Source organism: Sarcophilus harrisii, chromosome 2 (assembly GCF_902635505.1).
Source record: "Sarcophilus harrisii chromosome 2, mSarHar1.11, whole genome shotgun sequence".
NCBI classification, from domain to species: domain Eukaryota; kingdom Metazoa; phylum Chordata; class Mammalia; order Dasyuromorphia; family Dasyuridae; genus Sarcophilus; species Sarcophilus harrisii.
Window position 1 is genome coordinate 479057955 of NC_045427.1, and position 23624 is coordinate 479081578.

General features: G+C 44.8%; 1 protein-coding gene across 3 annotated transcripts; it reads right to left on the reverse strand.

Moving 5' to 3' along the window:
• Positions 1 to 431: 431 nt before the first annotated feature.
• Positions 432 to 20370, reverse strand: ST6GALNAC6 (ST6 N-acetylgalactosaminide alpha-2,6-sialyltransferase 6). 3 transcript variants are annotated; one of them, XM_031954695.1, is made up of 7 exons: positions 20028 to 20370; positions 14938 to 15355; positions 11935 to 12018; positions 8839 to 9018; positions 4419 to 4825; positions 3178 to 3285; positions 432 to 2566 (listed from the first exon to the last, which is right to left on the reverse strand). In XM_031954695.1, the coding sequence occupies exons 3-7, from the start codon at positions 11947 to 11949 to the stop codon at positions 2377 to 2379; spliced, it is 900 nt and encodes a 299-aa protein (XP_031810555.1). In that variant the 5' UTR covers positions 11950 to 12018; positions 14938 to 15355; positions 20028 to 20370; the 3' UTR covers positions 432 to 2376. The 3 variants fall into 3 exon arrangements, with proteins under 3 accessions (XP_031810555.1, XP_031810556.1, XP_031810558.1); XM_031954696.1 differs by lacking the exon at positions 14938 to 15355; XM_031954698.1 differs by lacking the exons at positions 14938 to 15355; positions 20028 to 20370 and adding an exon at positions 14050 to 14177.
• Between the last annotated feature and the right edge of the window lie 3254 nt (positions 20371 to 23624).

Sequence of the window (23624 nt, forward strand, 5' to 3'; positions counted from 1 at the left end):
TCACCTTTTTTTTTTTTCTGTAGCTCATTTTACAGATGAGAAAACTGAGGTAAACAGGGTTAAGTGACTTACCCAAGATTACACAGCTAGGCCAAATTTGAATTTAGGACAATGAAAGATTTATCTTTCTTTTGCTGACTCTAGAGCTAGCACTTTATCCACTGCGCCGCCTAGTTGCCCCATACCACTCACTACTTATGTGATTTTTGGCTAATTATTTAACATCTCAGGGCCTCAGTTTCCTCATCTGTTAAAAAAAAAAAAAGAGGGGATTGGACTAGATGGCTCCTGAAGTCCTTTCTTTCCAACTCTAGATCTTTGACCTTAAAAGTTTGACTTGAGGTCATGGTGTTGGACAGCTCCTAGCTCCAGAGAGACCGCACAGAGACCCCACTAAGAATAAGCCTTGACTGAGGTTTCAGACACAGAAAGACAGTGAGAGCTGAATAATATTTATTCCTATACAAACCATTACAAAACCACCTTTCAGGGCTGGGGGGGCGGGGGCGATGGTGAGGTGAGCTTACGCTGACACGAGAACAGAATGCATCCTCCCTGACCCAAGTACTACCTAGCCTCTGATCTCAACCTGCCGGGTTCTCCTTGGCACCCCAGGTACACCCACAAAGACCCACCCAGGAATGCTTTCTCACAGCTCCATCCCTCACCTGGGATGCTGAGAACAAGATGGCATACTGAGTAGCTAGGGACACCCACTCTATCCCCACCAGCTGCTCCTGGGGGAAAACAGAGTCAGCAATTTAGTGACAAGGCCAGGTGGGAGGAAGCCTGGAACCCAAGTCCTCATCTGCGGCCCCAGCAGCTGGTTTGCTTTTTGGTTACCAGGGGTTAACCCCTCCACTCAGAAGGGATGCACATCTAAATTCCAATTGCAGGTAGAATGCCCATTTCCTTTTTCTGGGCCTAAAGGTAGAGCCTGCAGCCATACATTCCTTTCCAAACTAGTGGAAAATCACTCAGCAGGTGAGAGGGGACCTCACTGAGGCAAGACTGAGACATCTTGGGATTGGGGAGGAGGGACAGGAACAAATGGAGAAGAGGAAATGAGGCACTGTCGATTTAATTTCCAAGGAGATTAGCAGCTGGAAGGGGGCAGGGAGGAGGGAGGAGGGCAGGGAGGAATCTAGGTGGATGTTCACCCACTCAAGAGTGGGGTATTCCCCCCCCTTCCCTGCCAATCACAGCCTTGGGAAGAAAGAGGTATTGGCAAGACAGGGGAGCAGGGGTTTGGGAAAGGTCTTTGCCTATCCTGATAGAGCAGAGTTCTTTAGTCCTTGGTTCCCAACCCATGCCTACCCAGAACCAGAAAGAGAATGGGAACTGAAGAGGGAACTGAGAGGGAAAATAAAGGACACGGAGTCAGAAACAGAACCCTAAAATATCTGGGCTAGAAGAGACCTCAGTGATCACTGAGTCCAAACCCTTCAGAGTCTATAAAGGGAATGTCACTTGCCCAAAGTCCGGTGGGTTAATTAGCAGCAGAGTTGACACTAGAACCCAGAGCCACAGTCCAGGGATCCCCCACAGTATCAAATCACTTCCTCTCTTCTCTTTTCTTCCCATTTTGAGTGCCAGGAGATGGTGAGAAGCAAACACTTCAAAGTTCTCTGGAGTAAAGAAAAAGACCCCCGGAATGCACAGGGCCAGAGAAATGCTAAGGACAGCCCTTGGCTCTCTCCTCCCCAGGCTACCACAGAATGGACCCAGCTCCCAGAAAGAAGGGAAGCTACATTCTGCTTCACTTAGAGGACTTGCTGAGAGAACCGGGCCAGGGGCACCGAGACCAACCAAAGTGGTTTGTGTCTGTGGCAAAGGGCATGTTGTGTGCCTCCTTTCCCAGCCCTTGGTCCAAGCCCCCATTGTCTCTAGGGCCAGGACTTCCTCTAAAGTCAACTGGAAAAAAAACTGGAAGTTTTTTGTTTTGTTTTGATTTCTGGTATCTCTTTAGGGAAAAAAACAAACAAACACCTTGGGGCCAAAGAAATCAGAACTAAGGCCTCACGGGGAAGATCATGTCCTTGTTTCTAATGTAACCAGAAATGGGATCACAGCCCAGGTTGGCCAAAGGGCACCCCAAGACCCTGATTCATTAGGAAAAGTACACCAGACCCTGTTTAGCTAAGATATGCCTCCGAGACCCTGAATGGCCAAAAGATACCCTCAAAGTTGCAAATAACCTGGAGACCCTATCCTGCCCTCCAGGCCTTGAATAACTGAAGAAGCTCTAGGACCAACTAGGTGAGATATAGATTGGCCAGCAGAATTCTCCTGAGTCCCAAGTGCCCAGGACCTACCCTCTATACCCTGATTGTCTGGGAACCTACTCTCTGAGCCCTAATTGTCCAGGAGATACCCTTATGTCCAGGAGGGATGGGAGAAGGTAATGTTGTAGGCCCTAGACCAAGAGGAGAAAACCCTCTTTTCAGTGATGAAGCGGTGGTGATTCCCCTTGCGGCTGCGCTCATTTTGGATATAAGTGACACACTCGTCTGGCCCCTTGGGCTCATAGTAGTGGTAGGGCATCCGGTGAGGCTGGGGCCGCTGGCTGCAGAGGAGACAAAGAAAAAAGCGTGCTGCTGGAGGAGAGCAGGCCTTAAGGCCCTCCCCTGGAGACCCCCTCCTCACAGGACCAAGCATCTGCCGAGGTCTTGACCCATGTCACATGCAGTTAACCCAGGGATCCCTTGGTTGGCTCAGACAACAGGATTAGATTGATTCTAAAGGCAAGGCCAAACAGCTAGTTCGTGGTGGACACAGGACTACAATATGGGGCTAGTTCTCTAAGATGAGAGGGGTTTGGACTAAAGGACAAAGTCCTTTCCAACTCCTAACATTCTCTGGCTATCATCTGTTGGGTTCATCCATTCAACAAACATTTTTGAATGTTTATATTATATTTCTGGAACATCTTGAATGTCTCGGGGACACACAAGGTCTAGATGAGCTGTGGTTCCCGTCCTCGGGAAACTTCCAGTCTAGGAGGGGGACAATGGCCAAAAGGTTTGGGGACGGGGACAAGCTGACTAATGGGTTGAGGATCATTCTGGAAACCACAAAAGCAGCCTAATATGTGCACTTATGGGGTCAAACAGAGGCAGGAGACGTGTAGCCCCTCCCCACACACGGGAATAGGCCAGGAGGGAGCAGAGTCCTCACCTGCAGTAGTTGGGTGGAACCATCCCATAGACATGGACCCGGTCACAGAGCTCCACGGCAATGACCATGGTGAACCAGCCTGTGCTCAGCCAGGATCGAGACTTCTCCCTGCGGTTCGGGGCCAGGGAGCAGAGTAAGGGGGGCGCTTTGGGGAAGGGAGTCAAACACGGGTTCTGGCGGGGAGAGGAGGAAGACCATGCACTGCAGGTGTCCACTTTCCCCCATGATTACTCAGTAAGAAGTACTTACACCATCAGTCATGTTGGACCGTGGCCCAGTGGGTGGCCTGGGCATGTGGGATGTCCAGTGCCTCCACAGCATCTCACATCCATTCCCTTCTCCACCATCTTATCATCCCTTCTCTACACTAACTGTCTCCCACTGATCTCCCTCCGGCCAACCTTGCACCTCTCTAAGGGGTCCAAGCCCTGCTTGTCTCTGGGACCAGGACCCCCTCTAAAGTCAACTGGAAAAAACTGGGAGCTTTCTATTTTGTTTTGATTTCTGGTATCTCGTTAGGAAGAAACACCTGGGGGCCAAAGAAATCAGAACAGAGGCCTCGTGGGGAAGGTCATGTCCTTGTTTCTAATTTACACAGAAATGGGGTCACAGCCCAGGTTGGCTGAAGGACACCCCATCCTCCACAAAGCTGCCGAAGCGAGTTTTCTAAGGCTCAGATGTGTCCGTATCACCCTCCTGCTCCAAAAAGCAATGGCTCTCTGTGGACTGCACCAGAATTAAACACAACCTCCCCTGTGTGGTTTTAACCCCCTGCAAAATCTGGCTCCAGCCTCCCCTTCCGGCTTTCTTATATACTGCCCCCTTTTATACACTCTGCATACTCCTCTCACACTTTCCACACATTTCATCTCACACACACGGCCGACTCCATCTTTGTGTGCCTTCGCACAAGCTGCTTGGTCTGTTCCTGGGATATACCCCCCTTTCCTGTTGCTGGCTTCCTCTGCAGCACTTTCTACAAAGACACCTTCCTAAATTTTTCCCTCACCCCACCCCCACCTGCCAAAACTCTCTTGTTTTTATTTTTCACACTTATGTGGGTAAATGCATCTAAAGGGCAAAGGGCCCCTGTTTTCTTTGCGGCCCCCGTCCCCGGCACAATGACCGCAGTATCACAGACACGTAATAAATTCTCCCTGGCTGAGCTATGGACGGACCCGGGCAGTGCGTGCTGGGAGCTGGGGCTCAGACAGGGCTGTCAGGGTCAGGGAAGCAGGTACCTGTCCTTGCCCGTCTCCCCGCGGAAGAGGTCATCGAACTGACGCATGCGGGCGGGTGAGACGGCGTAGGCGGCCATGTTGGGGAAGGCGAGGCCCACGCGCTGGATGACGCGCAGCAGGCTGCCGTTGGGTTTCTGCATTTTGCTGGGAGGTCCCCAAAAGATGAATACGGTCTCCGGGGTCTTATTGACGAACTCCTGGGGCCGCCGCAGCACCCGGTACACACTGGAGTGGGCCACGACCCGAAAGGTGGTCTTGCTCCCCACATCCCCCTCGTAGCCTGTGGTGGGCGCATCGTTCATGCGTATGGTGCACTCTGCCCGCTCGATCTCCGGCCCCAGCTTTGTCCCCAGAAGGTGGCTCGAGCTGGTGATGATCACGCACTGGTGACAGTGGGAGGTCAGTGTCTGCCGAGGGAGAGGAAGATTCTCCGAGTTATATCAGATCCAGCCCTGCCCTCATCATCCGCATAACTTCCAGTAGCAGCTCATGTTCCCGGGCCTCAGTTTCCCCATCAGATACTTCTGACTTTCCAGGGCTGTTTCTATGAAAATTTAGATCCTATATGAACAGACAATTCTCAGATGAAGAAATTGAAACTATTTCTAGTCATATGAAAAGATGCTCCAAGTCATTATTAATCAGAGAAATGCAAATTAAGACAACTCTAAGATACCACTACACACCTGTCAGATTGGCTAAGATGACAGGAAAAAATAATGATGATTGTTGGAGGGGATGTGGGAAAACTGGGACATTGATTCATTGTTGGTGGAGTTGTGAACGAATCCAACCATTTTGGAGAGTAGTTTGGAACTATGCTCAAAAAGTTATCAAACTGTGCATACCCTTTGATCCAGCAGTGTTACTTACTGGGATTATATCCCAAAGAGATTATAAAGAAGGGAAAGGGACCTGTATGTGCACGAATGTTTGTGGCAGCCCTTTTTGTAGTGGCTAGAAACTGGAAACTGAATGGATGTCCATCAGTTGGAGAATGGCTGAATAAATTGTGGTATATGAATATTATGGAATATTACTGTTCTGTAAGAAATGACCAACAGGATGATTTCAGAAAGGCCTGGAGAGACTTACACGAACTGATGCTGAGTGAAATGAGCAGGACCAGGAGATCATTATATACTTCAACAACAGTACTATATGATGACCAGTTCTGATGGACCAGGCCATCCTCAGCAACGAGATCAACCAAATCATTTCTAATGGAGCAGTAATGAACTGAACTAGCTATGCCCAGAAAAAGAACTCTGGGAGATGACTAAAAACCATTACATTGAATTCCCAATCCATATATTTATGCACACCTGCATTTTTGATTTCCTTCACAAGCTAATTGTACAATATTTCAGAGTCTGATTCTTTTTGTACAGCAAAATAACGTTTTGGTCATGTATACTTATTGTGTATCTAATTTATATTTTAATATATTTAACATCTACTGGTCATCCTGCCATCTAGGGGAGGCAGTGGGGGGGTAAGAGGTGAAAAATTGGAACAAGAGGTTTGGCAATTGTTAATGCTGTAAAGTTACCCATGTATATATCCTGTAAATAAAAGGCTATTAAAAAAAAAAAAAAAAAAAAGTAATACAGCTGGTCAAACAAGAAAAAAAAAAAAAAATTTAGATCCTAGATGGTGTTTTAAGGTTGAAAGTGCTTCTCATACATTCCAACAATCTCGAGGGGCAGACACTTCTATGATCTTTGTTTTTTAGGTGAAGGACCCAAGTCTCAGAGAAGTGACTCACCTAGAGCCATGGAGGCCTTCCCTTACTCCCTTACTTCCCTTACTGACCGGGGCAAGCAGAACGGAACTCTCAGCTCCCACATTTTAGATGCTCTCCTTCAGCTAAGGTAGCCTGAAGTGACAACCCCACATTTGCCAGTCATCTCAACTGTTGGCTTACATCTGACTTGCAGTCCAGTAAGATCCCTAAGCTTTTTTAACAAGAACTAATTTTTTTTAACAGGGCTATTGTTGATTTGGGGCAGAGAGGTGGTACTATAGAGCACAGAGTGCCTGGTAGGAAGTCAAGAAGACCCACATTTAAATCCAGCCTCAGACATTTACTAGTTGTGTGACTCTGGGCAAGTCACTTAATGGTGGTTGCCTCAGTTTCCCCATCTATAAAATGAGTCAGAGAAGAAAATGGCAAACCATTCTGGCATCTCTGCAAAGAAAACCAGAAATGAGGTCACAGAGAGTTGGACACAACTGCAATAACCAAACAATTGTTAATCCAGATCTCTCACATCCTGTATCTGCAAAATTGCTTTTTTTAAAATCTGAGTATACCATTTCGCATTTGTTCCAATTGATTTTTATCACAGACAGATATTTTCTGAATCCTTATTCTGTGTCTAATGTACTGTATGCCTCCATTTATGCAGATTGCCTCTTCTATTAGAATGCATGCTCCTCTTGAATTGGTATTTTAGAGAAGACATCCTAGAAAAATAGAATCATAACTTACTTCCTAGTTATTCAAATGGGGCACTACATTGTTCTGGAAATTTTGAAAAACAATTTAAAATTATGTCCCCTGAATCATTAAACGGCCTATATGCCTTTGTGACACAAGGTTTACACTCCAAAAGGATGAAAGAGGAAAAGGACCTGTATGTACAAAAATATTCATAACAGCTATTTTTATTGTGGTAAAAAACTAAGGTGCCCATCAACTAGGGAATGGCTAAACAAATAATGGCATATAATGACAGAATACTGCTGTGCTGTTAAAAATGCTGAAAGGGAGGATTTCGGAAAAACCTGTCAAGATTTATATGAACTAATGCAGAATGAGATGATCAGAACCAGAATGATTTATGTAACATCAACAACAGTGTAAAGATAAACAACTCTGAAAGACTTAATAACTCTAAATCAACTCAATGACAAAATAAGATTCCAGAATATTGATGAATAGAAAGATGACAGACTCAAAATGCAGGTTGAGACACACATTTTTGGACATGGCCAGCGTGGGATTTTGTTTTGCTTGGTTATGTGTATTTGTTACAAGCTTGGCTTTGTTTTATTTTAATAGGGTAGGAGAAATGAGGGAAGCTAGTGGCATGTGGGTAGAGCACCAGGCCTGGAGTCCAAATCTGGCCCCAGAAAGTTAATAGCTATATGACCCTGGGCAAGTCACTTAACTTAGTTTGCCTCAGTTTTCTCATCTGTAAAATGAGAAGGAGCAGGAAATGGCGAACCACTCCAGTATCTCTGCCAAGAAAATCCCAAAGGGGTTGCATAGTGTTGGACATGACTGAAACAACTAAACAACAATAAGCTGGGAGGTTATGAGAGAGAGAGAGAAAAAATAAATACTTGTTAATTGAGAGGAAGGGGGAGAAGGGGGAGTCAGCTCTTGGAAGACAAGGACTGTTTGTACTTCATCTCCTCAGTGTTTAGCACGATGCCTAACACATTACAGATGCTAAATAAATGCTTATTGATTAAATAATTAGTTGTCATCCATAAATTTGGCATTAAACTTCTCATTTCAAATGACTTATAAAAAATATTACACAAAACTAGGATGAAGTCAGAACCCTGTAGTCTTTACTAGAGCTTAAAATCAAGTGGGGAAAGTGGAAACAAAATACTGAACCCATGACTGGGTAAGACACATTTCCTGGTGTCCTAACCCCGCTGGGGGTTACATTCTCATCCCTGGGCATCTTGGAAAGCGAGGGAGAGCGAGAACAATTCACACACATCCACAGTGACATAAAGGAAAACGATTTTCAGAGACTTCAGATCTATGATCAAAAGAGGACCAGACTGACTTCAGAGGCTGACATTCAAGGGTGTCACCTAACTCTCCACAAGAGGTGGCAGACTTTAGGCAAACAAAGAGGTGCATTTTCAGACAATAGTCAGAGTGCTGATTGGTTTTCTTTCACTGTTACAAGGAGAATAATCTTGGAGACAGGACTCACTGGGAAGTGATAGAAATATAAAATAAACATCAATATATTTTTTTTAATCCAAGGGAACATTTCTGTTTCTTGAAGGAGAATCCCAGTGTTTCCATTCCCACTCCTTTCTGAATCTCTGGGAAAGGCCTCCCCATAAGCAGAAGCATGTAGTACAATAAGAAGACTAACTGGGGAAAGAGGACCTGGGTTCAAATCCTGCCTCGGACGCTGACCACCTGTGTGACCAACTTGTAGAAGTCACTTACCCTGTCTGGGCTTCAGTTTCCTTCTCTGTAAAATTAGGGGTTGGACTAGATGGTCTTTGCAGCCTCTTCCATTTCTAGCTCTAGGACCTCAGAATAAGTGCTCCTCCTAAAGAGGCTCACACTAGTCACCCCCAGCACAACTCTCAGCAGGAGTCACTCCCACAGGGGTGGGCCTCCCCAAAGCTCCAGGCCGGCCAGCCCTCCTCCTACCTTGTTGCCAAGGACTGGGACATAGCTGTCAGCAATGGCCCACTTCTTCAGGTTGGGCGGCCGGTGGAAGCGGCCTCGCAGGGAGCCGTAGGGAAAGACGTCATTGACGCTGTTGGAGCTGTAGAGGATGAGGAGGGTGATGAGCGCAAACAGGGCCCCTAGCACCACTGATCGCTGGCCCTACAGAGGAAGGGAAGGAAACTAGATCAAAGGCAATCAGAGGCCAAGAAGCCAAAGTCAGGGCCCCTCCAGCTCTTAGGCTGCACTAGGAAAAGCCGACCAAGTCATCCCTTAGTCAGGGACACGGTGCAGGCCCGTGAAGGAAGGAAGGAAGGAAGGAAGGAAGGAAGGAAGGAAGGAAGGAAGGAAGGAAGGAAAGAAGGAAGGAACAAAAGAAGGAAGGAAGGAAGGAGTGAATGAAGGAATGAGTGAAGGAGTGAATGAAGGAGTGAAAAAGCATTGATTAAGCAATTACCAGGCATCACACTAAGCACTAGAGGTTTAAATACAAAAACAAAGACAATAATGTCTACCCTTGGAGCTTATGTTCTAATGGAAGAACACAAAATATATAGGGAAATGGTAGCCAGAGCAAGACAAATAATTAACAAATAATTCCTTTCCAGGAATGAGGGAACAAGAGTACTCATTTGATTATTTTTTCCGTAACATTAGCCTTACCATCCCTCTTAAACAACCCCTTACTCCCCACTGCAGTCAGGGAGCAGCTGATGAACATCATAGTGGGGCACTCCATCTCCCGACTCTGTCTTCTCAACGGCTGTCCCCTAGGGTAAGAATGCTCTCTGCCCTCACCTTTCTTCCCTGACTTCCTTTAAGACTCTGCTTAAAGAACTAGGAGAACACCATACATAGTAACAAGATTATTCAATGATCAATTATGATGAATGTCACTCTTCTCAACAATAAGGTGATTCAAAGCAATTCCAAGAGACTTGGGATGGAAAATGCCACCCACATCCAGAGAGAGAACTATGGAGAGTGAATACAGACCAAAGCACAGCATTTTCACTTTTTCTTTGTTTTCTTTCTCATGGCTTTTTCCCTTTTGAGTTGATATTTTCTTGCACAAAAATGGAAATAAGTTTAAAAGAATTGCATACATTTAACCTATATCAGATTATTTGCTGTCTTGGAGAGGGAGGAGGCAAGGAAGTCAGGGAGAAAAATTTGGAACATAAAGTCTTACAAAAATGAATGTTGAAAACTATCTTCATATGCATTAGAAAACAAAATACCATTGAAAATTAGTTTTTAAAAACTCTGTTCAAATCTCACCCTCTATTGCTTTCCCTAAGATTCCCTAAGCCTCACTTGAGGTTGTACAGATCTCATATGTACCTAGTTATTTGCATGTTGTCTACCCCTTTAGAATGTGTACTCCTGGAGGCAGAGGATAATTTTACCTTTGTTTGTAATCCAGAGCTTAGTACAAAGCCTGGCACAGATGAGGTACATGATCCTTCATGACTGATTGTAAAATGAAGGACCTCAAGGCAAGAGCTTCCTGCTATACCTGAATGCATTTCACTACAACATACTTCTTAAATACCAAATGATTATTCGCCTGGGGCACATCAAGTACCTCTCCAAAAAACGCCAGCAATGCCCACCAGGCACCTGCTCTGTGTCCAGCCCTGTCTCAGACGACATTATAAATGATGACAAAAGTTGGATACTCACATTCTGACCTCAAGGAGCTCCCAGTCTAGTTGTAGACAAACATAAGGATAATTTACACTTGTAGGAAGAATCTAAGGACCTCAGATGAGGGAAAGGAGGAATCTCCCTGGGCTAGTGTAGTATGGACAGAGGGGGCCCTTAGCTATCTCCTGAAAGATGGATAAGCAGAGCAAAGAGGGCATTTCAGGTGGAGGTGAGAGGGTGAAGGACTAATCTGGCTGTAGCAGAGGATTCACATACAACAGTAGTAGGAAATAAAGCTGGATTAGTAAATGGGAGTTAAATAGTGGAGGGATTTGATTATCGGGCAGAAAAACTTTTGCCTTAGTCTTCAGTCACAGAAGGTATTCGAGCAAAGGAATGATACAAAAGGAGCATGACATTTAAAATAGATGAAGTTGGAACTATGTTTAAAATGGCTGATGGGGGGAGGGGGGGAGAATGCTATCAGGGAGATCAGTTAGGAATCTATGGTGGCCAAAGGAATGAAAAGGAAGGGGAGATGATAGGTTTGAATCACAGGGTGATGAATGAGTCAGAAATAAGTCCGAAGTTTCGTGTTCTGTGTCCTCAGGTAAATGTGGCCCAAAGAAAGGAGTCAGGAGAGATCTGAGTTCAGATTCTACTTTGAATTTAGGAATTTAGTTTGTAGGATGAGGCAAATCTCTTAATCTCTCTAGGCCTCAGTTTCCATATCTGCAAAACAGGATGGTCAAATTCACCAAGGAAGCTCAAGTTTTCAGCCAAACTGATTTAAATGGGATTAGGAAATGTTTAACAAAATAAATTAAAATTCAAGACAATCTAGATAATGCTAATCTGTGATTTTCAGAAATCACTTTCTATTTGAATTTGACACCCCTGCTTTATAGGATTGTTGTAATGAAAGTGCTTTGTAAATTTAGAGCATAACAGAAATTGGAACCTGATCCCCAAAGTCCTGATTCCAAGCCAAATTAGGCTACATACTGTCCAGAAAGGCCTCCAGTTGTAGTGAGAGCATGAGGATGATTGATAGGCTTCCTAATTCCCAGGTCACTCTTGTATTCTCCAGTCTCCTCAGTATCCACAGGCATAGCTCACATTGGGCACAACCCTTTAGATTTCTTTTCCCACCCATTTCCTAATCTGTTCTTCCCTATAACTCTAGAAGTTAAGGAAGGCAAGGGTCCTTATCTTCATTTTATAGATGAGAAAACTTGAGTTGGGTTCCATATGAACTGAGCCCCCCAGCACCAGGCCCCTTGAGCATCTGAACAGAAAGGATGGCTGCCAAGGTCCCAGTGCCTCCAGCCTACAGATCCCAGGAACAGGTTAGAATTCAAGTGCTGGCACACAGCAGATCAAGAGTCCAGCAAGATGCCCAGACCGGGAGAAGGATGAAGCACTCACCTTGTTTTTATTCATGTCTCTCCAGCAATCTTGGGGTAGGAACAGTCTTCCGGTCACCCGGGGGAGGGGGAAAGAGGGTCACACCTGCAAGCCAACAGGAAAGGGCTCAACTCCTCTGTATAATCATAACAGAGGAGAAATGGTCTTAAAGTGGCCACCGAGAGAGGTAGGATTTCCACTGACTGGCCCCATGATGAAAAATCAGCCAATCCCACATGGCCATTTGGGAGCAATTCACAAGAGTCTTGAGCTAATATTGGTGTTGTTCTCCCTTCTCTGGCTTCCATTCCTACCTCTTTTCCTTGACCAAAAATTGTGCCCCTTTCTATCTAGGGGACACCCCCAAATTAAAGATACTTGGCCCTGGCGACCCCCAGGAGGAGACAGAAGGAACAAGCCAGGGATTGTCAGGATAATTTTATATTTTAACCATATGCCTCTCTTTCTCCATGCCCTGAAACATCCCTAGAGAATGTACCTTCTTCCTTAGTTAATCCCTTTTCCCTTCCTTCTTTTTTCATCTCCATGCTTAATAAAAGATGTACTTAATAATTCTAAAATCATAGACCAAGAATATTCCCACAGGCACATTTCCCAGAGGAATTCCCTAACTGCCCAATCCAGCTCTCTTAGATGGCCAGGTCCTTTGTGCCTATCCCTAACAGCACTCCATCCTTCTTTCTAGGATTTGGCCCTTACGGTTTGAGAAGTACTCAAAGTTGCCAATATCCACATAGAATCAGAGGATGTTAGAGTTAAAAATATCTTTGAAATCATCCAACCCAATCTCCTGATTAATAGATGAGGGAATTAGGGACCCCCTAAGTTTGGAAAATGTCTTCTCTAAGTCACATAGTGAATAAACATAAAAACCAGGGCTAGAACCCCTGATCGCTGGGGATCCTCTCAAACACCAGCAGGGGAAGCATGACCTACCTAAGTGAATCCGATTACCCAAGCAACAACCAAATGACCAAGGAAATTGAATTAGAAATTGAGGGAAGGAGAGGTAGGTATGAGAGGCTTAAGGGAGAAGAATACCAGGGAGAGAAATGGAATAAGAGAAAAAGCAAGGAATACTCAGCACAATGTCCAGTTTAATCAAATAGAATACCTGGAGAGAACTTAAATTAATTCAAGACTCATAGAATATTAGAGCTGGTTAAGCTCTTAATGTATTAGAGCTAGAAAGCCCTTAAAACACAGAATGTCAGATCCATAAGGGAGACAGCCTAATGATCCAACCAGATCATTTGACACAGAAGCTCACAGAAACAGTGACCTGTTTAGAATCTTTCAGGTAGTAGCTGAACACCAAGTAGCATTTGTTGGATTAAATAGTATAGGGTCAAACTGTTTTGATCCCATACAATTAATGTATTGTAATGACCAATTGTTAGCGGCAGAACTAGAACTAAAACTTAGGTCGGGTGACAGCTCTCTCTGTGTAGAGCTTCCCTGCCAACTGAAAGATCACATGTACCATGCCTGGAAAACAGGGCCCCCTCCCCCTCCCATGTGGGGTGGGGAAATTCAGGCTTCTCATGGTTCCCACACACTTCCCAGATGGAAGGAGTCCTCTCTTCCAAGCCAGGGTTTGCTGGCCACGACACTTCCCTAAAAACACCAGCACAGCCCCTCAATTCTCTGCCCCCCAACCCCAGGACTTATCCAGAGTTTTCCATGTGCTAACTGGTAGGTAGGGTAAAGTAAAATCGAGGACAAAGGAGGAAAACCAAAAGAGAGGTCCAAAAAAAACTGATAGTCCTCCTGTGTGGGACCCTGGGATGGGTATGTGGCCCCCACCCCCATTCTACTAACAGAGCCTACCCTTCCTATCTTCTCTCCCCTCCTCCTCCCTCTATGCCTTAGGTGTGTGGGAGGCTGGGACTGTAGACTCAGAACATTCCTTCCCATTACAAACCCAAGCTCCAGCTCTCCCAACCTCTCCATATCCTGTTCTCTCCCTTGTTCTCCACCCCCCCCCAAAAGTGGAGGAGCACAAAGTCCCTGAGTGGGAGGGCTCAGGGAAAAAAATACATCAGGAAAAGGCAGGAAGCAGTTGGGGGTTAGGATTTGGGAGGGGAAGTGGGAAAGGGGAAACATCAAAACCACCTCCTTCACGAAGTAGCATCTGGGTCAAGAGACTCCACTCCTTTTCCAGGCATGGGCCGCTGGGAGCCCCTACTCTGCACCAAGAACTCTCCCTCATTCCCAGTGGCCCCAGTAAGAGTGGAGGGGGAGAAGGCAGAAGGGAGGGGGGAGACCCTAGAGCAGTGCATTCTGGGTTGTCACTGCCCACATACCCTTCCAACCCCTCAACCCCCCTAGCACTCTGGCCCTAGGGCACTACACTTCCACTCCCACTAGACCCCCCCCACCCCACCCCCCATAGCTCCTCCCAGGGATTACCCGCTGCCAACAAGTTTTTGGACAGCCTGAGGGCCCATCCAGAGTGGAAAACATCCGCACCCCAATGTGAGGGCAAAGATCACGGCCCAGGAACACAGCGGAGCAGGCACTCTGAGGAGCCGCCCCCCATAGCCCCGGGGCGGAGGATCGGATAAAGCAGCTTAGGCTGACCCGGGATGGGGAGACTGATAAGAGAAGAGGAAAGGGTGGGAGGGAGACAAGCTCTCAACCCTCCCTTTATCCGCTTGGAGCTCTGGAATCCCCCCTCTCTGCCCGCCTCCTTCCTTCCATCAGGGGCCGTGCCCTCTCCCCTCACCCATTCTCCACTTGGATGGGGGCAGGGTCCACCTCTCAGTCCCAGCAGCTGTCAAGCTGGGGTGGAGGCTGCCTCCGGAGCCCGGCACCCGGGGGATTCCGAAGCGCAGCTGAAGGCTAGGCACAGAGTTGGAGGGAGATCGGGGCAGAGATCCCATTTTCCACGCTCCAGGACCAGCCCCCCTCCTTCCCCCCGCCCACACACCCCCATCCCAACTCCGCACATCTTTGCCCCAGGCTCTCCCCCTCCCCAAGCATCTTCTGCCCCTGGCTCACCTCCCCCGGGGAGCGCTCGTACCCGGTCCCGCTCACATGGCGCTGCAGCCCGGCCCCCAGCGCCTCCGCAGCCCCGGAGCCGCTCCTGGCCCAGGCCCCGCTGCAGCCGGAGCTGGAGCCGGAGCCCGAGCCGGGAGCCAGAGCCCGAGCCCGAGCAGAGCCAGGTCCTAGCGCCGCCCAGCCCAGCCCTGGCCAGCCGGCTCACAGAGGGAGGAGCGCAGAAGCGGAGGGGCTGGCTCCGCCCTCGCCCCAGAACTGCCTCCTCATTTAGGCAGGATTCCTCCATCTAACGGATCGCCGGGTCCTTAGTCTTCCCCGTTCTCCGCCCTCAAACGTCCTGGACACGCAGATTGTCAAGTCGAGGCAACAAGCATTGATTAAGCTCCTACTGTGGGCCGGGTTCTGTGCTAAGTAAGCGCTGGGGGATACAAAGAAAGGAGTATGTTATCCCTTCTCCATCACTACTGTCCACATATTAGTCCAGGTATTCATCCACTCTCTCCTGGATTATTTTTTAATCTCTTTTTTTTCTCATTTTTTTCTCCCTACTTCTAATTTCTCTGCCTCCAGTCCCTCCTGGCAGACTCTGATATCCAAGGGCTTCCCCATTCAAAAACTTCTGGTGGCTCTCTGTTGCTTACAGGATAAACTGTCACAGTCACAGAAGGAAAGGCAGCTTGGTGTGGTATCTGGCATGCTGGACCTAGTCACATTCAAAAACAAGGGCTCAAATCTGCCCTCTGATATTTCCTAACTCCTTGAGTCCGTGGGGAAATTATTTAACATCTTTAGAGTCTCAAGTTCCTTTACAACTACAAATTCCTTAGCTGTAAATTGGGGATAATAATATGTGTAGTGCTTAACTCATAGGATTGAAAGGAGATAATTAAGTCCCTTGCAAGCTAAAGCCTTATAATGTAATATTAGTTCATATAAACCACCTGTTAGCATTATAGCCAGGTCAAAAAATATTTATTAAATGTTTTAAATGATTGGACAGATATAACCTATATCTGATGCTTGCTGTCTTGTGGAGGAGGGAGAGAAGGGAGGAAGGGAGAAAAAATTTGGAACGCAAAATCTTACAAAAATGAATTTTGAAAACTATCTTTACATGTAATTGTAAAAATAAAATACTATCAATTTATTTTCTTTTTTTTAAGTATTTATTAAAGCCTTTCTATGTGTTAGGCACTGTGCTAAGCTCTGGATCAACAAATAGGAGCCAAAAAGAAAGAGTCCCTACCCAGAAGGAGATTACATTATATTGGGGAAAGATAATGCATTAAAAATGAAATAGGTAGGAAGAGAGAGAAGGTGGGAAAAGTAGTAGAGAAAATTTCTGCACTAAAACTTTTAGGACACACGTTATCACAAGTGAAATCAAAATGAATCAAAAAATTAAAATGATAGATTTTTAGACCTGAAAGTTCTATGTCAGAACTGGGAGATACCTTAGAACACTGAATATTAGAGTTTCCTTTCTGGGAAATGACTCTCGCACAGGTAGTTTGCTACCCAAATTTCAACCAACTGACAAGCATTTATTAAGCACCTACCACATCCCAGGTACCATAATATTCTAGGCCCTGATTTCTTATCAGGAAATTATAGGAATATAGAAATAGATCCAAGATAATTGGTGGAAGGAGATACTACTAGCATCCTGGGAGGATCAGGAAAGGCTTCATATATTAAGTGGACTTGCTACCTTGACTCAAGGTAATCCTTGAAGGAAAGAAGGGATTGGAGGAAGAGAAAGGAGGCTCTGTGTTCCAAGCCTTAGGCAAAGACATAAGACAAAGTGCCTTCTTCCATGAGGAGCAGTAAAACTAGTGTAGCTAAATCTCAAAGTTCGTGAAGGGGAGGGACATGTAATAGGGTCTAAAAGGCTGGTTGGGGTTAGATGGTAAAATTTTAGGAGCTAAATCAAAGAATATGTTTTTGATTCCTAGAGGTAGCTGGAAGTCACTGAACTTTATTCAGTAAAGGGGGGAGGGATGCCTCATTCAAGCCTGTGCTTTAGGAGTAAATTTGTGAGCTATGTGAAGGATAGATTAGAGAGAGAAGAGAATAAAGACATGGAGACCAATTAGAAGATTCCTTTAGTTGTTCAGATGAAAGATGATAAGGGCTTGAATTAAATGGTGGCCATGAAAGGGGAGAGAAGGGGGGAGATGCAAGAGATGTAGGAAGAGGCAGGATGTGGCAGCTGATTGGATTCCTGACTCATCTTTCTACAAAGACTTGAGGAACTAATCAAAGACTCTGCAGAAAGCTGAGGAGGGAGGGAAGGACATGGGAGGGAGGAATATTGCCAGGGTAGAGGGAATTGCTATAAGCAAAGCTAAGGGAACAAAATAGACCATCTCCTCTACACAGCAGCTGGTTGTTCTAGTTCTGCCCACAGACAAAAGGCCAAAATTAAAGCTTATGAAAGAAAACAGGATGGTGACAAGTGCTTCCTTAGGGTGGGGAAGCACCAAGAATTTCACTGGGTTTTCCCAGGTCACACGTGACCAAACATGAACTCCCTTTTCTCCTAGGAAGCCTCTGCCATCCTCCTTTCTCCTATTAGAAACCTTCTCTTCCCTGGTCCATCTGCCCTGTGCTGTAGGTTCCTTTTTTTCTGGAACCTGATTCCCCCTCACTGCAAGGAATATGAAGCTGAGTGACATATATGGTGCAAAGAGTCCCAGTCTTGCCACTAACCCAACGGGCTACACTGGCCAGATATATTTCCCTTTTTCTCAGTCTCCCATCTGTACAACAAAGAGAATGAAGTAAATGATATCTAAGAACCCTTCTGGTTTTGACGGTCTGATCAATCTAGGATGCCTCCAAGAGTACGGACACCTGGCTGTGCCTATTTTTCCAGGGAATTGGTGGGTTCTTATGTAATGGGATGTGAAGATGGCATTTAAATAATGTCCATGTTTGTCTCCGGGATCTGGAACTGTAGAGCTCAGGTGTTAGGCAAGCAAAGGGATTGCTGCTGAGACAGTGAGTAAATGGAAATTTAAAAAAATATATTGGTTTGGGAAAGATGTGCTAATTCTTCCAGCTGAATTCAGAATTCAGACATTGTCTGTGGGAGAATGAATGACGGCAGGTAGATAGGGGGCAGATAGGGAGGCAGACCTGCTTCTCTGGTGTTTGAATGTGGGATGGGAGGAAGAGATGCTGCATGGAAGGAAGAAACAAACTTACCTGGATGGCCTTAGACTTAATTCAATCACAGAACTTCCTGAAGGCAAGAAGACCTGTAAAGGAAATACAGAATATCCCGCCCTTCCTGCCTCTCTTTTCAATCATCTGTCACTTAAAATCATTGTCAGTTCTTCTCTATCCTTATCTGTCCTCTCACCATTGACATAGCAAGCCAAAAAAAATTTATTAAGTGTTTACTATATGTAAGGGACTATGCTATAAGGAAGAAAAGAAGGAGGAGGAGAAGAAGGAGGAGGAGGAGGAGGAGGAAAAGAAGAAGAAGAAGAAGAAGAAGAAGAAGAAGAAGAAGAAGAAGAAGAAGAAGAAGAAGAAGAAGAAGAAGAAGAAAGAGAAAGAAGGAGGAGAAGAAAGAAGAAGAAAGAAGGAGGAGAAGAAAGAAAGAGGAGAAGAAAGGAGAAGAAGAAAAAAGAAGAGGAGAAGAAAGAGGGGGGAAAGGAGCAAGAAGAAGGGGAGGGAAAAGGGGGGAAGGAAGAGGGAGAAGGATAAGGGAGGAGGGAGAGAAGAATATTCCCATCTCTAAAAGAGTTCCCATTCAATAGCGATGCAGAGTCCTGATGATTCTGTCTCCAAAAAATCATACCCATCCTCTCTTTTCCAGGTACTCACTGATCACTCTATCTCAGGCCCTTATCCCCTCCTGTCTTTCCCATTTCCACTGCAACCTTCAAACTATACCCCTCAGATTTGTGCCAGATAGACCTTGGGCTTTTCTTTCCCAGAGCTCAGAAATTGTCAAATATTCACTATTGCTTGCAAAACCAAATATCTTCAACCTCCCTGACTTTCCAGACCCTCTTTCCTTATTTCTCATTATTCTCCTACACATATCACCACTGTAATCAAACTGGACTCCTTGATTTTGTCCTGCTGTCTTCTGCTTCCAATTATTTGTACAGGCAATGACTAAACAATAAAACAACAAAGAGTACTCCCCTTCCACTCTTTAACTGTTGAAATTCTTCCCATCTTTGAGGCCCTTGCTCAGGTACTAAGCTCAGGTACCAGCTAGAAGTGATTCTTTCCTCCCCAATTTCTTAGCCACTCCTCTTTTTATCCCCTATTTTATTTCACTTTAGCTTAGTCTCGCTTGCATTTTAGCTATTTTTGCCCATCTTTCTCCCACCTCCAAAACTAGATCATAGCCTTCTTGAGGGCAAGTCTCAGTCATTTTTCACTTTTGGTAAATGGCTCTACTCATCACTCCTGGACTTTCTAAACCATAATACCTCTCCCTGTCCACTCCTCCCTTTCATGCACTGACTCTCTAAAAATGTAGGGTCCTTGAGGGCAAGGCCTGTCTTTCTGTATGTTTATTTCCAGGCTTAGCAAAGTACTTGTCACATAATAATTATTTACAGATAGTTTTTCACTCATCCAACTTTGATTCTAGCACATTTTGGTGTGGGGGGAACCAGTCCCGTGATTTCATTTGGCCTAGATAATTCTCAGAAGAAATTCTCTCAAGCAATGCAGAATGGCTCCTGCTTATAGTCTTAGAGGAGGTTCCCTGAGGGGTCAGTGAGAAATTGAATGACCCACTCAGGGTTATAGCTACTATGCATCCAAGATGGGACTCAAATCAAGATCTTCCTAACTCCCTGGCCAGCTCCATACACACTCCCATATAGCACTGCTTTTCACATAGAAGATGCAGATTAATGTTTATCAGGCCAAACATATACCTAACAAATTGCACCCGTGTTTTACAGCTTATATCTTGGTCCTTGGGAAGTTGCTAGAGGTAATTTTTGATGTAAAACCATAGACTCAGAGCTGAAATGTACCTGAGACCCTCTTATCCAGTCCCTTTGTTTTATAGTTGAAGAAGCTAGGAGAACAAGACATGTAAATTGACTTACCTAGTGTCATGTGGGACTTGGCTATGTAGTTACAGAACGCGACCATATAGACCAGTTCTTCTCTCTCTTTCTACAATGCCTGCAGATGCTACAAATCTTCCTTTCTACAGCCTCCAAATTTCAAGAGGAATCTTCAAAAATTTAAGGTCTCCAGTCAGTCAAGAAAAAGGCCCTCCAAAATTTCCATCATTGTGTCTCTTCCAAGCTGGAGGATTCCCCTCTTGTTCCTTTGAGACAAGAAATCTAGCTTTATATATAATTGATTTAAATCTCTTAATAAAATAATAGTTTGCCAACCTAATAATGCCACAACCTATTAATGCTTCCCTGGTATAGAGGAGGAACTGCAAGTCTTCAGTTTATAGAGAAAAGAGGAGGCGGGTCACCTAAGCTGCTGGGTCAACATTCTCTGGGTCAACATTCTGGCCTCTGGGACCTTGGCCAGAATAGTGTTCCCTCCACACCCCCATATCTCCTTCCCTAGAGTTATAAGTGGGGGAGGAGTATCCCATTAGTTCACAGAGAACCACATCCATTCCCAGCAATGGAGGGTTGGGACTTGACCAATCGCCCTCCTGCAGCCATTGCCAAAGGCCAAAGGGCACAGAGCATTCACAGAGAAATGAAGAGGCAGCCGGGGAATGTTGGCAAGCGCTGCAATCTTGGGTCAGAAGCTGCTGCTGCTGTTGTTGTATCCCCAGCCCTTAAGGCAGTGCCGGGCACATTTATTGTCTTTCAGTCACTTCACTTGTGTCCAGTTCTTCGTGACCCCACTTGGGTTCTCTTGGCAAAAATATCAAAGTGGTTCGCCATTTCCTGGTCATTTTACAGATGAGCAAACCAAGGCAAACAGGATAAGAGGACTTATCCATGGTCACACAGCGAGTAAATTTCTGGGGCTGGATTTTAACTCAGATCTTCCTGACTGCGGAGTTGGTGCCCTGTTTACTTGGTCACTTTGCTGCCCTGAGTCACCAATCCCAGCTCAGCTGCTTTCTACTTGAGTGACCCTGGCTTGGTCACTTGGCCAAGAAATCAGAGAAAAGTCAGGTTCCACACCCTATTTAGGGGCCTGAAGAAGTCTCTCCCTGAAACCCTATCTTTTCTCTCAAAGGCAGAACATCAGGACCTCTTCTCTCAGTTCTCCCAACTCATCCCCTCCTGCAGCAAGCAAGGAGCCCTGAAAAAACAATCTCCATCAATCTGGAAAGCATGTCAATGTCTTTGAGCCACCTAAGACACACGTACACACACAAATACACATGTATGTATGCATGCATGCATTGTGTATATTATATATGTATATACTTACATGTACATTTTTTATTCATCTGTTTATATGCCATTTTTCTCAGATTTAGTGGCATATAAGCCCTTTGAGTACAGAGACTATTTCAGAGTTTTTTTTCTTCAAATCCCCAACACCTATTACAATGACTCAAACATGGTAGTCACTCAATAAATGCTTGTTAAATTAAATTAAAAGTGTAACAGCATCTCTGTCTACACAGAATAATAGATTTCAAGAATCAGAAGGGACCTCAGCGGCCATCTAAGCCAACACATTCAGGAAAGGAATCCCTGCTGTTCCACATCTCACAAGTTGGCATCCAGTCTCCATTTGAAAACTACAAAGGAGTGACCATTACCTCTCTAAGTAGTCCATTTGAGGCAGCTCTAATTATTAGGCAATTCTTCCTGACATCATATCTAAATCTGCCTCCTGGAAAGATCCACCTTTTGTTCCTGGTTCTGACATTGTCCCTCCTTTAAATCTCAGCCTTTTTAAATACTGAAAGACAAGCTATCATGTCCCCTCCCCATCCCTCCAATCTTCCCTTCGTGAGCCTAAATGTACCTGTTTTCTTCAGCTAATCTTCTCTTACCACATGGTCTCCAGATCTTTCACTCTCCTGATGTATTTACTTTCCCACTTCTGGACACACTCCAGCTTATTATCAATGTCCATCACAAAGCACAGTACCTAGAACTGAATTCTCATAATCTTCCAGATAAGAACTGCGAAACCATCACCTCCCTGTTCCTGGAAACGCAAGATGGAATTAACATTTTAGCTGCCACATCACAATTACTGACTTGTACAGAGTTTGTAACCTGTTCAAAAACCCCAACTCACTTTCAGAACTGCTAGCAAAGTTCATACCTCTCTCATTTTTTACTTGTGAATTTTGTACCCAAGCAGAAAACTTTACATTCACTTCTATTGAATTTCATCTTATGAGGTTCAGCCCAATGTTCTTGCCAGTCAAGATCCTTTAGTCTTGATGGTCATCCAGTGGGTTAGCTCTCCCTCCCAGCTTTGTATCATCTGCTAATTTACTGAGCATGGCATCCATGTCTTTATCCAAGTTATTGGTTAAAAAAAATGTCAAACAGCACAGGGTCAAGCACAATTCTGGGGGATATTATACTGGAGACCTTCTGCACTGATCATTTAACAGCTGCTCCTTGAGTCCAGTCAGCCAATCTGTTCCAAGCCCATCTTATTGTATTATGGACTAACCTCTAACTCTCCATCTTCTCTACCAAAATAGAATATGAGATACTTGATCAGAAATTTTTCTAGGTTAGCTAAATGGTGAGGTGGGTAAAGCACTGGGCCTAGAGTCAGGAAGACATCTTCCTGAGCTCAACTCTGGGCTCAGGCATTTACTAGCTGTTTGGCCCTGGGCAACTCACTTAATCTTGTTTGCTTTAGTTTTCTCATCTGTAAAATGAGCTGAAGGAAATGAAAAAATCACTCAGGTACTTTTTTTTTCCCTTACTTTTTTTATTAAAGCTTTTTATTTTCAAAGCATGCATGTACCAAGATAAGGTCGAAATGGGTTCATGGTCTAGACACAAAGAATGATATTATAAACAAATTAGAATAACATAGGATAGCTTACCTCTCAGATCTGTGGAGGAGAAAGGAATTTGTGACCAAAGAAAAACTAGAGATCATTATTGATCATAAAATAGATAATTTTGATTATATTAAGTTAAAGTTTTTATACAAACAAAACTAATGCAAACAAGATTAGAGGGGAAGCAATAAACTAGGAAAATATTTTTATATTCAAAAATTCTGATAAAGGTTTCATTTCTAAAATATGTAGAGAATTGATTCAAATTTATAAGAAATCAAGCCATTCTCCAATTGATAAATGGTTGAAGGATATGAACAGACAATTTTCAGATGAAGAAATTGAAACTATTTCTATTCATATGAAAGAAGGTTCTAAATCACTATTGATCAGAGAAATGCAACAACTCTAAGATACCACTACACACCTGTCAGATTGGCTAAGATGACAGGAAATGATAATCAACAATGTTAGAGGGGATGTGGGAAAACTGGGACACTGATACATTGTTGGTGGAATTGTGAATGGATCCAACCACTCTGCAGATCAAATTGGAACTATGCTCAAAAAGTTATCAAATTATACATTGTAAAGACCAGGCTAGCTCCTTGGACGCCTCAAGAACAGCCAGAATCAGGATGAGGAAAAATCCTTGGTCTTTAGGGGGAGAAATGAAGGAGATGGACAAAACTGCCACAGGCTCACTAGCAACCTTTCTCCTCCTCATCCT